The 13674-nt window shown below is 43.0% G+C and overlaps 1 protein-coding gene across 1 annotated transcript in view; it reads right to left on the bottom strand.

The window, feature by feature from the left end:
- SEC14L1 (SEC14 like lipid binding 1) overlaps positions 1-13674 on the bottom strand; it is a 44197-nt gene that overhangs the window by 15824 nt on the left and 14699 nt on the right. Inside the window, exons 3-4 of the mRNA XM_075111541.1 lie at positions 2118-2267; positions 1896-2027 (exon numbers count right to left, since the gene is read on the bottom strand). Coding sequence (XP_074967642.1) covers positions 1896-2027; positions 2118-2267 — 282 coding nt within the window. The remainder of the gene's footprint in view (positions 1-1895; positions 2028-2117; positions 2268-13674) is intronic.

A 13674-nucleotide genomic window follows, 5' to 3' on the forward strand; every position in this document is an offset into this window, starting at 1 on the left:
TCATTTGCAAAACATGGTTTGGGCAAGGTAACGCTAAAGAGCAGACAGACCGAGAAGCCCTCCTATGGCCTCACGGCTAGCACAGCGTGGTTTTCTTAGCAAGAAAGGAGAGGGTAGAGAAGCACCAGTGTGCCAGCCAAGAGCCAAAGGACTGGCATCTTTATACAGTTAACACTATCTCATTCTAGATACGGGCTGTGACTGTAGTGTATCTGCTGAACAGGGCACATACTCCCCAGTGAACCGGCCGCTGCTGCTGCAGGTTAGGCTGATAGACCAAGGCCAAATAGCTTAAAGACTGCAGCAAGTACAGCGTAAGCATTCCCAAGCACTGCAGTCTAGACATGGCTGCCACAGACATACTGTGATAGATCATTCCCTTGTTGACGTACAAAGTACCTTAGTATTTTGTAGGCTGAAGACTATTTTACTTTGTACTCCTATGATAATGCTACAGAAGCGTAAACTTCTCACTTGCTGAAAAAGCTATCTTAGAGCACTCCCAACTTTCTTCTTAGCTTATATCTTAGTTTGCTGAGATGATCCTGAAACAGATGTTACTGCTCTGAAGGAAAGCTGTTTTCTAAACTCTTCAGCGAAAAGACGACTTGTCAAGGAATTTCCAGGCTGCGCTCTGAATTTGTAGTTATACAAACACCACAGAAAGCTGGATTTCTGAGCAGGTGATTGTTCTGATGCCTTAAGGTTCTCCTCCCCCTCACAACATGCTAAAATTGACTGGGAACAGTATCAACACTTTATAACAAGACAACTTCAGAAAAAATAAACCCATTTCCCTTCATTTGCTTCTTCTGCATTAGGGAATGGGGGTTACAAGAACAGCTTGTACAGCCTAAGTACAAATCATAACATTTAAGAACCTTCCTGTCCTTTCATAAATTCAATTATAAAATAACTGTAATCAGAATTAACTTTGAAAAACAATTTATTCTTGAATTAAAATTCTGGTTTTGTATTTACCTACTGATTTCTTGCTCAACTACAGCAAGGGCAAGAAGCAGCGCTGTGTTTTGTACATATTTATTACCTGCACTTTTCTGTATAGCATTTCCTCTGTTTAAACTGAGCGGCTTTCACAGAAAAATAGCAGGTGGAGAGGTATTTTTAAGTGTGCCTTGGAAATAATTGCAGAAATAATAACAAAAAACCCCAGATAATCGTGTCAAGTGGGTTCGACATTCAGTGACCTTTTAACCATGGTTCTGTATACAACAGAAAACGTTATCACCTGCACATAAAATGAATACTACAATACAAATAAATCGGTTGCATTTTCTGGTTTTGATTTGACCTTTAACATCGATTGGAAGTTTTACTGCTATCCATGTGTGCTGCATGAGCCTATGGGTATTGGCTAGGCCACTCAGATAAAACAGGACCAGGGCATAGCAGTAAGCATGCCACCAGACTCCTTTGTATCAGAAAAATCGTCCGCGCTGAAGGCCAAGAATGGTGGAAAGAATCAGGTTAAAACACAGCTGACCTGATGAGCATTTGTCTGAGCTGAGCAGAAGGCAAATAAGCTACACTGAACTTTCCGATAACAGTTCTGTCAGGGTGTCACCAGTCTCACCAAGCCCCACACGGTATTACAGACCACAGGTTTGCCTAAACAGAGCTGTCAAACACAGCAAATTATGTTGCGTTCTGCTCTCTGAGAAGATGCTCTAAGTAAGAGGGTGCCAAACTCGTTTCAGTTCTTCAAGCAAGTGTGTTACATTTAACACTAACAACAATTTTCACTCATGGTGGTGTGTTGGTTATTTTTTCTCACGAGGCAAAAGCCAAGAACAACCCGATTTCTGTGTATGAGTCCTGAAATCCAAACCCTGCCTTAGCTCCATCTGTAGCAGCACCAAGAGCCTGTTACTCACTGTGTAACAGCAGTGTTCGTTAATAATGACTCTATTAGAGAAGGTTTCGTTGTAGGCTTCTATATGCAAAGTCCTTTCTCGTCTGTTCAAAGAATTCTTCTGGACAAAGTAGACATAATCCACTCCTGCAATCTGAGGAAGATGACATAGATTCCATCAAGATACAATATTCATGTGAAAGGATATCCAGAAGTATAAAGCAGGCACTCCAAACCTAATCACCTTTTTCAATAGCCGCGGTGCATCTATATCCAGCTTACAGCGCCGTTCAATCACATGGATAGCTTCATCCTCGCTCTTGTATTCACTTACAGTGTCACTGGCTACAAACATAGGGATCAGAGGGCATGTAGGAAACCTCCTTTCGTATGCCTATAAAGATGGGAAGAGAAGATGACAAACAGTTAATTCCTGAGAGTGTGTGTAGGGTTCCTTTGCTGACATCACCACCATTTGGAGGCAAAGTCCTGCATATCTTTCACAGAAGGGATTGAGCCTTCCTGGCGTCCACCTCACAGCTGAGAATAGTCACAGTGCATTCCAGACAATCCATTTATTAATACATTCCTAACATAGTCCATTCTGGGTAAAACAATTTTTAGAACACCACAAGAAATACCCCATTTCTCACCTCCCTCCAAAAAGAAAATTGTTCGTTGTGTACAATGACAATCCTCTTGTCAGCAATAACAGGAAAATAAGACCCTCTAGTTCCAAAATACCACAAGACAAAAACAATCACACATTGGATTAAAAACGCCACGTGCTAATTATCGGTGTTTCACCAACTATTTAGAGGGTTTCCCATACAGCTCCCAAAGGTCTAATGAAAACATTTCAAAGCCTGTTTCGTAAGCTAACAGAGCTCTCAAGCCTCCTATGCGCAGAGCATTCATACTGGTATCACTGCACAGCGTATGAGCTCACCATTTTGTCCAACAACATACAGTAAGTCTCTCCAATACAATGCAGCCACTTCATCCTTCTGAAAATGTAAACTTTTTGCAATAATGCAGAGCTAGCAATAGCTTTGATCTTGGTTAAAGAATATAGTCATATAAGTTCATCTCAAATACCTGACACACAGAGAGAAGATGGTACGAAATCAGAAACCCTTGGGGAGGTTAGCTAAGAATCCGGGATCGGCAAAACAGGTAAGAGGAAAATGGGAGTTATTCCCATTAGTAAACTTGTTGAACTTTAGTTTTAGAACCACCATGGCTGGAAAAAAAACCACACAGCTGGGTTGGTTTTTATTTTCCTCTTCTTTCGTTGTCACTAGCATACCTCTGCTTCTCTCTGGCTTTTTTTCCTCATGGGGTGGCTAAAATTCTTTAGCCTTCTTTCCAAGTTCTGAATTCTTTTATTTTTGCATTATCAGAACCTAACTGGCTTTGGTGAAAAGGCAGGATTTGCAAGATGTCCCAGTGCAGAAGAAAACTTCAGTAACATAAAGTAAACCTGAGAGCAGAATATGTAACAATTCTTTAAAAGAGGTAAAATATCCACTCTGTCTTTTTAAATAGTTGTAGCTGCTCGCACTATAGCTGAGCTGCAGCACAGGAACAGCACCAACAGCGAGAGGGTGTGGAAGAAAATAAGCAGCAGCTGCACAAAGTATGCAATGGTGGCACTGGAAGAGAAAAGGTCTCTTAATTCGCCCTTTATAAGAATAGAAATACTTAGTCTGAATGCCATGTTACTGTGGTGACAGTGATGCAGTGCACTAAAACAGTGTCAGCTTTTTTCCCCTCGTGCATATTTTTAAACCATTTTTTACAGCATGATTGTCCCGAGCCCATAAAGCTCCTCTGTAACATACATGGGGTACGACCATAGAGCAAGTATGCGTGCTCCTTCTGTCAAATTTTCATCTGTGCATGGCTTGTTTTGTTTAAATTAAGAATAGAAACAATTTCTGGGTTCAGAGATGTGCGCACAATAAGTGACGGAGCATTAGTGTTGTAACACAACAGCAAGCAGTGGGGGGAAAGCCTTTTGCAGCTCCAAGAGAAAGGATGGGCTCTATTACTGTTGTATAAGAAGTTTCTTATTTCCTTTATGAGGCTCTCATTCTGGACAGAAGGCTTTATATTTTACAGTCATTCAAGAATATCTCATCCCTCTCACTGAATAAGTCTCAGCATTCTTTCCAAATTAATCCCCATTTTAACTACATTGACTGTAGCTAAATGTTGTCCTAAGTCAGAAGAAAAGATTTCCAGAAGAAGCAGAATTGCGAAGCAGTCTGGTTTTCAGATTGCTTCATTTAAATTTTTTTTTAAGGACTTCATGTTAGAACAATTATTTTATAGATGGGAGATATGGGGAAGTGGGTATCTAGCATTTTTCTCATTATTTTATAAGTATTTTTACTTTAGGATCACAATGAATTTTCCCCATCTGAGTAGCCTCCTCTCTGCCAAGCTTTTGCAAGTCTCTCCTTCATTGCATATTGATGCATTTCTCCCCTTAAGAAGCATTTTGAGGACTATTTGCCCTGTGAACACTTGCAAATTACAACATTACCTGCTCAGAAGTGTTTATTGAACTGTGAGCAAAAAAATGCCCAAGAAGAATTTGTTCTTCTGAATAGGAAGAGTGAATTGAATGTGTTCAATTTGGAAGAGAACAAAATAATTATCTTGCCAGAAGTTGGCACTCTCAGTGCTTACAGCGACAGAGTACTTGAAGGTTTCAAAGAGATTAACAGCAACACAGGATTCTTTCTTCCCTAAAGAACATGCACAGAGTATTGAAAACTGTTCAGTCAGTTTTACTGGGGTCTTAAATTGGGCTGGTTTTATTTCTTTATGTACCATTGCCAATATGTTCTTGTAATGCATCGTTTCTCAGCACAGCCCTGTTTGAAGAAAAGCTGATTATAGTAAACCATAGCCACATCAAAATATTTGCTCTGATTTAAGTGTAGCGCCCTCTTCCACACTGCAGAGCAGGCAGGCAAAAGCTGCTAAAGACTATAGGACACTTAAAGATCTCGCTTCGCCATGGACCAACACAGCACAGGAGGAAACCTGTAATTTGTGGTACAACGCAATAAGAGACACATGAGCCAAAGCAGCACGTGCATTGCCACGGCTGGAGCTATTAAAAGAGCATGAGAAGACTAAAGGAAGATCAAAGACTGCTTTCTTTTCTAATATAATCGAGTGGATTTTTCTACATTATTGAGGTGTTTTGAACCAGAAATTTTGTCTCAAGTCCAGCTTTGCAGACAGGAAATAACTGAACTGTATTATCCAATATTTCTTTAGCAGTCTGATAAAGCAGAGTATATTATAAAATGCTACACATTTTTTCCTGTATGAGAAGACTTTCTTTACAAATAAAATCATTAGATATTACACACCTTTCTCCCAGGGTTTCAATTTTACTATATAGATACAATCGCAAAAGACAGTTCCTCAAGAGCAAAGCAGCTGCAGTAATCTGATGGACTCAATGCAAGAGTGAAATGCAGCTGCTGTAGGACTAAATGCAGCTAAGAAGGGTGCTGCAAGGACATTACTTAATTTTACCATTTTCTTCTGTCACGTCTCAAAAAATACGGTGTGTGGAGATTCTGACGTGAAACACAAGTAAGACGAGGGTGAGCTCACCCGCACAAAACCTCTACAGCTGGTGCTGACACGAGGCGTCACAACGCCTCTTTGGCCGAGACATTTATGTACAGACCTTTCAAAAAAATTATTTTAAACCTGCAATTGTTGTTCCCTAATAATGTACTTCTACAATTTCCTACCAGCCTCTGGAACATTTGTGTACTCCGAGGCATTAGAAGTGGGCATTGTGCACCAAGAAAAACACAGTATGGTGAAGCAGCTTGAACTTCAAATGTAATGGCCTCATTACATAAACCCGTAACTTTCTTAATGCATGTTAACAGTACGAACACTAACAAGAATAATTTCAACCAAAATAGCACTGTATTAAAGCTTCTTCTCCAACTGCTTCCCTTAGCAACTCATGTTCAGAGTAGAGTCAAAATAACAGGATTTATTTTACTTTTCTCTTTGCTAGTATTTCAGCTGTGTTTAAAGACATGAAAGCAATTCAAAAGTGAGACTACTTTAAACCCAATGCAGTCATTTTTCATACCCAAGGGAATTATACTTGCTGCTGCTGCCCTTAGATTGTGGGATTCTAGTATCGGCAATAATGGGATCCTTTCAAAACACCATCTTTAGAACATGATTTAGGTATGACCTCAACCCAATTTTCAGAAGGACCGAAGACACTGTTCTGGCTTTTTACTTCTCAAACCATGCCTAGGGCTAATAAAATACCTTGGTAGCAGGCATGTGCTCAGGCCTCAGTGGAGAAACTCAGTTACTCAGTAAGTTACTCAGCTTCTGTGACCAGACTAATATATTCCCTGTCTCCTGCCTTAAAGGACAGCGATTGTTCAATATTCCTATTAGATGACTCAAAACTGATTTCTACACTTACAGGAAGAAAAAAGATCTGATAAAACCTGCAAGCAATCTTACACTGTGCTGTTATTCCCATAGCAGTTGGATCCTCCAAATAGAGGACCTGGTGAAATCAACAGGAATTTTAGTCACCATTCAGAAAGTAAAGCACATGGCCTATTTTCTTCATAGCTTAATTGCAAGAAATACGCTGTAAAGATGTTTTATTTTTTAGGTATTTTCTGTTCAAAATTGCTAGAACAGCAGCCTTGTAAGGGTAGCACAACATACTGCAAGGACACCTCAGGAGAACACACGAAGAGATTCATCCTGGCAAGCAAGTCTAGTGCACGGCATTTTGTGTGTGCCATGCACAAACTTGAATTCCTGCCTGCAACACCTGACCATGTTCGGGTACTAATCTGCAAGTACATACCAACATTCACCATGCTCTCCTATCTGCTTCAAGGATGTGGAATTTCTGAATTATGCTGAAACACACACAAAACAAGAGGGTCACTCAAGCAGGATGCTGCCCTAGCTTGGCGGGCTGCATTCCAGCACCCTGATCATTCCTGCATATCGCTGCATCTATCCCCTTCCTTCCCCTACATTAGAGCACTGTAGATCAGTAGCAAAATCTCTTGAAAGAAGTTTCAAATTCTTGGCATCTGCATTTCGAAAGAAACAATTCTGCATTAACACTCACAAATCAGCAAATACCTTCTCATCCCCCATCTACAGCTGTTCATAGTTCTCTACTATTCTCTTCATAATACATACATATGTTTAAAAATCATTATACTTCTGCAAAGCAGTATCTCAGTGCCAGTGTCTCTCACGGATGTTAGCTGATATGTTCGTAATCAGCTCAAGGGCGTGTACGTGGAAGAAAGCAGATGGTCAGAGCAGATATACCTCAAACAGCTCTAGAACGAGTTTTTGGTAAGGTAGCGTTCCTAGGCACCAGGAAGGGGGTCATGAACTGGACTGCACCATGGGAAACAAAAGTCATCTTTAATATACATGTAGTCAGCTTTTTGGAGAGGAACATTTCTGTGAAGCCAGAGATGGAATGACGAACAGTCCTCTAAAATGAGGACCTTCACTGCTACAAGCCAAACCCCTGCCACCATCCAAGCACCACAGTTAAACTTTGCTTTTTTGCAGTTAACTTCCCCCATCAGTATGACTCTCGACAGCAGCCCTTGTTCAAATTGGGCTTAAGTGTTTTTTTCCTCCACTGTTTGCACTTCCTTAAATGTTCTCATTTACAAAGAGAGAAGTTATTTTTTTATTGCTAGGAAAAAAAAATGCTGCTTGGCAGTGATGCAGTACTAAGAACTCTATCTGGAAAAGACCAAGGCAGCTTTAGTTACCCAGGAGTACAAATAAGGCTTACGGGGACTACGCAGACAACCCACCCACCATGAAAGAAGCAGATTCAGATCTATGAATGAATGGCTGTATATCTTCTGAAACACAGAAATTTTCTATATGCACATTTCTGGTCCTTAACAAATATGAGGTAGTTTAACAAACCTTATTTATTCACTTGCCTGTAAATCTTGACCCAGTCAATGCCATCAAGATATGACTAGTTAGATTTTCAAAGTAGAATCAGAACACACTGGGTTGGGAAGGACCCCCCACAAGGACCATCGAGCCCAGCTCCCGTCCCTGCACAGCACACCCCAAATTCACACCGTGTCTCTGAGGGCCTTGGCCAAGTGCTTCTGGAATATCGCCAGGCTGGTGCCGTGATGCCTCCCTGGGGAGCCTGTGCCAGGGCTCCACCACCCTCTGGGGGAAGAACCTTCTCCTAATGCCCAGCCTAACCCTCCCCTGGCACATCTCCCTGCCATTCCCTCGGGGCCTGGCGTTGGTCACCAGAGAGCAGAGACCAGCCCTGCCCCTCCTCCTCCCCTTGGGAGGGAGCTGCAGAGCGCCATGAGGCTGCCCTCGGCCTCCTCTGCTCCAGCTGAACAACCCAAGGGACTCCAGCCGCTCCTCGTACGGTTTCCCCTCTAAACCCTTCCCCAACTCCATGCCCTCCTCGGGACACTCTCCAGTAGCTTTATACCCCCAATGTCCTGCGGCACCCAACGCTGCCCACAGCACTCGAGGTGAGGCCGCCCCAGCGTGGGGCAGAGCGGGACAATCCCCCCCCTCGCCTGGCTGCGATGCAGGGCTCGATGCCCCCCAGGGCACGGCTGGCCCTCTGGGCTGCCAGGGCACGCTGGGGGCTCATGTTCAACTTGCCATCAAGCAGAGCCCCCGGGTCCCTGCAGAGCTGCTCCCCAGCCCCTCGCTCCCCAGGCTGCCTGTACAGCCAGGGCGGCCGTGCCCCAGAGGCAAAACCCAGCCCTTGCCCTTGTTCAGCTTCATAGGGTTGGTGATTGCCCAGATCCCTCCGCGGGGCCTCTCTGCCCTGAGAGCGTCAACAGCTCCTCCCAGTTTTGGGTCATCAGCACTTAGTATGCCTCCAGCCCTGCATCCAAGGCCTTTATGAAGGCATGAAAGGGTACCAGCCCCAGGATGGATGCCTGTGGAACTCCACTAGTGACTGGCCGCCAGCCCGATGTAACCCCAGTTACTGTGCCCCTTTGAGCCTGACCCATCAGCCCATTGCTCACCCCCTGCATTACACATTTATCCAGCTCTACGCTGGACATTTTGCCTGCTCCCGTGCTCTTAGGAGGTGGTACTTACAAAGTGGCCAGCACTGACGAACCCCGGCACCTTCAGAGGCTTTCCCCCAGGGGACCTTACTAAGCAGTTCCCTGAGCGAGCTGAAGTCTGCTCTCCTCGCACCCAGAGTTGGGGGCTCGCTGGCAGTTTTCCTCTCTTACCATAGATTTTAAACTTGACTGCTTCACGGTCGCCATGGCCCAGGCGGCCCCCTCTGTTAATAAACAACAAATTGAGGAAGGCACCTTTCCTGGCCGGTTCCCTTAGTACCTGCACCAAGAAGTTGTTGTCCAGATGGTTCAGGTAAGTACTGGGATGATGATCCACTGCACAACTTGTATTTGTAAAAGTGGATATTAGATGCAAGATGACTTTCCCTACTCCTTTTCTTAAAACAGTAGAGAACACAGACTTTATTTTAAGATGGAAAAAAATGAGAGTTTAAGCTTTTCACTGCAATTTCTAGTAAAAAAAAAAAAGTGTTTAAAAAGACATTAGAACTAGAACACAATACTCTCCTCCAAAGCTTTTCCAACAAGTTTCACCAACAGTTAACCTGCTGGCTATCGCAGCAAGATCAAAAACCAAAATGTTTGCATAACAACTTACCACTGAACTGGATTTAAGCAATGAGAAAGCGCATCAGGAAATACCTTATGTGGAAGCCCTTTGTCTGAATTAAAAGCTATAATCCTTCACCTGAATGAGAGCCACGTCAAAGACTTCAAAAATCAAACCAAACTGAGCAGACAGTGAGCGTCCATTAAAAAGGAAGGTTCTGTGTTCCATCTTGTTTTGTTAAAGAAGGGAAACCAAATCCCAGTGCCCCACATTTGAATACACCTTCATTATAATATATAAATTTGGAAGGGAAAAACTCTTCCACTCTACGAAGAGCAGAATTTCACTGAGGAGAGGAAAATCCAGCCTTTACGAGCTGAGCTATACTTGAGAAGGGTGCGAATAGCAGAGGAGACCTGGCAGAACATTCAACCTGACAGCCCGCAGATGGCTCTGAGGGGACAGCTGCACCGCGTGGTGGGATGCATTCCGGTGAATCTCAAACTGAGGACGGGCATTCACCTGGCAAACGTGCGTAGCCCCTTACCCTAAGCCACAGCAAAAACTTGTGCAACAACTCTCCTTTCTGCCCATCACACGGGCAACTGCACCCTGACCTTACATTACTTTGTCCCTCTTCTATCCTCTCTCCGTTACAGTCCAAAAGCATTTTACCCTGTTGTGGCACAAGTCACTCAGGAACAGGATATACTGTCTTCACCCTCCATTCCCTGGTACAGGATGAAATTTGGCCTCTTAAATATTAGTGATAACTATTAAGTATATCCAAGGTAAAATAAATAACCCTTCTGTAAGTTACACAGAAAAATCAACAGGACATGTCAATATCAGTAAGACAAGCATTCTGCTTCATCCTGGAGGCTAAAAGTTCTTGTTTACTACACAAGTGTACAAAGCATTATTGGCCTAGGACTTTCTGATTAAACGACCATTAGTGTATTTCGTGCGTAAGCTCACAGCACTGGAACAAGCCGTGCCCGGGCTGTTCTCACACAGCCTGCCAAAGCAAAGCATTCCCGAGCAATTGGCCCGAACGGCCCAACTGCTTCTGCTGTGCAGAAATACACCCCGGCTTTAAGGTTTCAGAATGATGGAGTTAGTCTAAAATTTTCAAAGGGGCCTGTTAAAGTATTATATAAGTATGCATCAAATCCTTGAACTGCAATGGCCTTTTAGTTTTTGAAGTTTTGTGGTTTTTTAAAATATAGACCACACAAATACACATTATACAAATTATAAGACAAGTACTAACAAGAATCTACTCTGCACGGATTCTGTTCATGAATTCTAACTGAAGGCTAACTCATTTCTCAAACAGACAGAGAAGCAAGCTTGAAGAACAACCTCATGTTCTGCAATGCGATGAACAGAGCTTTCAGGTAGAACATCTGGGAAGAAAAACCGTCGGTGGTTCAAGTACTTATTGCAGTGATATACAGATTCTTATAATGCTGTATTTATGATATTGCACTGAAGCGGTGCTCAATTTATAGCCCAGGTCTATGCCTCTCATATGCAGAAGATCAAGGACCAAGTAATTCAAGAGAGGCTAACACACTGGACCCGTCATGCCATTACTGGATGCTGCACTGGCCTCAAAGTATGCCCCGTGCTTCAGACACCCCCTGGTGATAATCAACCTGCGCTCTAAGCGGCCCATACAACCCTACAGACACCGTTTCATTAACATTACCAGGGCTTCACTTGATCTTGTCAGAGTATGAAGTGCTAAGACGACTTGCTGTTTACACTATCTTTGTCGCTGGAAAAGCATTTGAAGCCAGGCAAGCCAGTAAATTGAGCTTTCTCAGCTCGCCTCTCCTTTTGTGGAATGGAAATGAAATTCCTGAGAAATTCTGCAGGAAACCAGGAGCTGAGGGAAATGAAACTAACTATAAGCAGAGGTGGACAAAAAAACATTTCCTTCTCTGGAATTCACCCAAATCATTAAATTCTTGCCCATGACAGCTCCTCCGACACTCAAGAGTGCTCTGCATGGAAGAAAAGCTGTACAGCTTTTCTGTACATGGAAGAAAAGGTGTACAGAAAAGCATAATCCCTACACCCCCTTATCTTCTTTTGACGCTCATACTTGTTTAAAGCGGTCCTCTTGGTTTAACCAGGTTTCACTGAAAAGGATTTCAAACCCTACACTACTCCGAATGACCCACTTACAGCTTGCAAGCGTCCACACAGAAAGAAGAAGGGAAGATGAGAAGAGAGATTCACTCTGGTACATTTACATTCACCCCTTAGCTTAACTATATAAAGCCTCATGTTTCAATACTTTGTATGAAGGACTGTTATGTCCATTTTTACATCTAGCTATATTAGAAGCCCCAGGTACTTTAAAGCTAAGTAAGTATCCATTTATGTTTTTTGCACATTTCAAATATACCCTGCTCATAGATGGTGTGAACAGTGCTAATGAAAATCCATTAATCTCGTGGATGTCACCACAGAATAAACAATATTAATTTGTTCCACCAAATAGGTTAAGAGGCCTGCCACATGCGAAGCAGGCACAGCAATTTGCTGCTCAAGTCCTAAAAACACAGGAAGAAAGCTGCTGACCTTCACATCCATTCTGCAAATTCCTGAACCAGAAAGCGTCTGAAAGCAATGGGGACGTTGCCCACGACCGTTACAAAATAACCCATACACAGACTGAACTCAAATTCAATAGCTACTTCATAACGTTGTATGAAGAGCTTTGATTCAATAAAATAAAAATTTCCTCAGAGCCAGGAAACAGCACCGAAGCTCTTCTCGTGCTTTAGCTTAAATAAGTTATTCTAGCTGAGACCATAAAAATTTAGAGGCGATTTTTTGTTTGCTCCTGGATCACCATCGCTCCAAACAGCACTTGCCCCCCGTCACACAAAGCAGGTACAGGATGTACACAGGGGAAGCAAAACATCCTTTCAGAATAGAGACCCCGTGGCTTTTGACAAGGAGCAAAGCTCTGTTACGCCAAAAGGCAGCATCAACGCGTATCTCCACACAGCTCTGCAGACAGTCCAGGCTACTTCACACTTACTAAACCTTTGAAGTCTTCTGCAGTGTAAAGGGAACAGCTTCATGTCAAATTTCAGGCATAACAATAGGTCTACACACCACCAACCACAAAAATCATGAAACAGCGCTGAAATGGCGTTGTAAATGAAACTATGCTCAAGAGCTTGCAGTCAGAGTGCCTCTTATACAACACATCACACACCACCCCGGGTTTCTGACAACAGGACCCTTCATGTGTTAACACTGCTACAAAGCACCTTCAAGCGATCGTAACAGCACTAACACACAAACCCTGGCATTTCTGTTCATCTCTCTAGTTCAGGCAGCATTTCCATGGTTACAGCATTGATCACTACTGGCTTTTGGTACATTCCAAATACAAGCAAACACATAGCCTGGCATTTTAAACAGCCCCAGTAACAACCCTGCAGGCTAGTTCCTGCAAACTAGGTTTGAGTCCCTCTGAGGTGTAACACACGCAAATACGCCGTCGTGCCGCCTGAACACTGAGCAGGCACCCTGTTCGTTAACATGGGTCGTTCGTAACAGCCGTCACCGACACCGGATGGGTCTTCAGCAATCTCATCGCAGCATCAGCACTGTATTCTAAAATTTTGATTTGAGAACAGGATTGCCTTGCTTGTACTTAAACGTCTTTCCTTTGAGGCCACCATGCAGCGATAGCATTAGAAGTCCTACTGAAACATCCTTACTACACAAAACATTACCCCACACCACATGCACTTTGGGCTATAACAGGATTTAGAACTAATTATCTTCCACTGCTGTTCAGAGTTACAGAAGACATCAAGCCCAACTTCAAGAAGATAGTAGCAATTTCAGAAAAAAAAAAAATCCCTTTTCCTTGTAGCAATTTAGAAAGTTTACACACATTTCAGATTTTTAGTTTACATTCTCTGTGAAGTATATGTGAACCAGGGAAGGGCTGACTTTTCTACTGGCATACAAACCAGAAATCAAAAGGATTTCACAGGCAGCTTATGGAAAGCATGCTCTGATTCAGATAGCACCTACAACTAAGGATCAGTAGAACT

Source organism: Phalacrocorax aristotelis, chromosome 16, assembly GCF_949628215.1.
Source record: "Phalacrocorax aristotelis chromosome 16, bGulAri2.1, whole genome shotgun sequence".
NCBI lineage: Eukaryota > Metazoa > Chordata > Aves > Suliformes > Phalacrocoracidae > Phalacrocorax > Phalacrocorax aristotelis.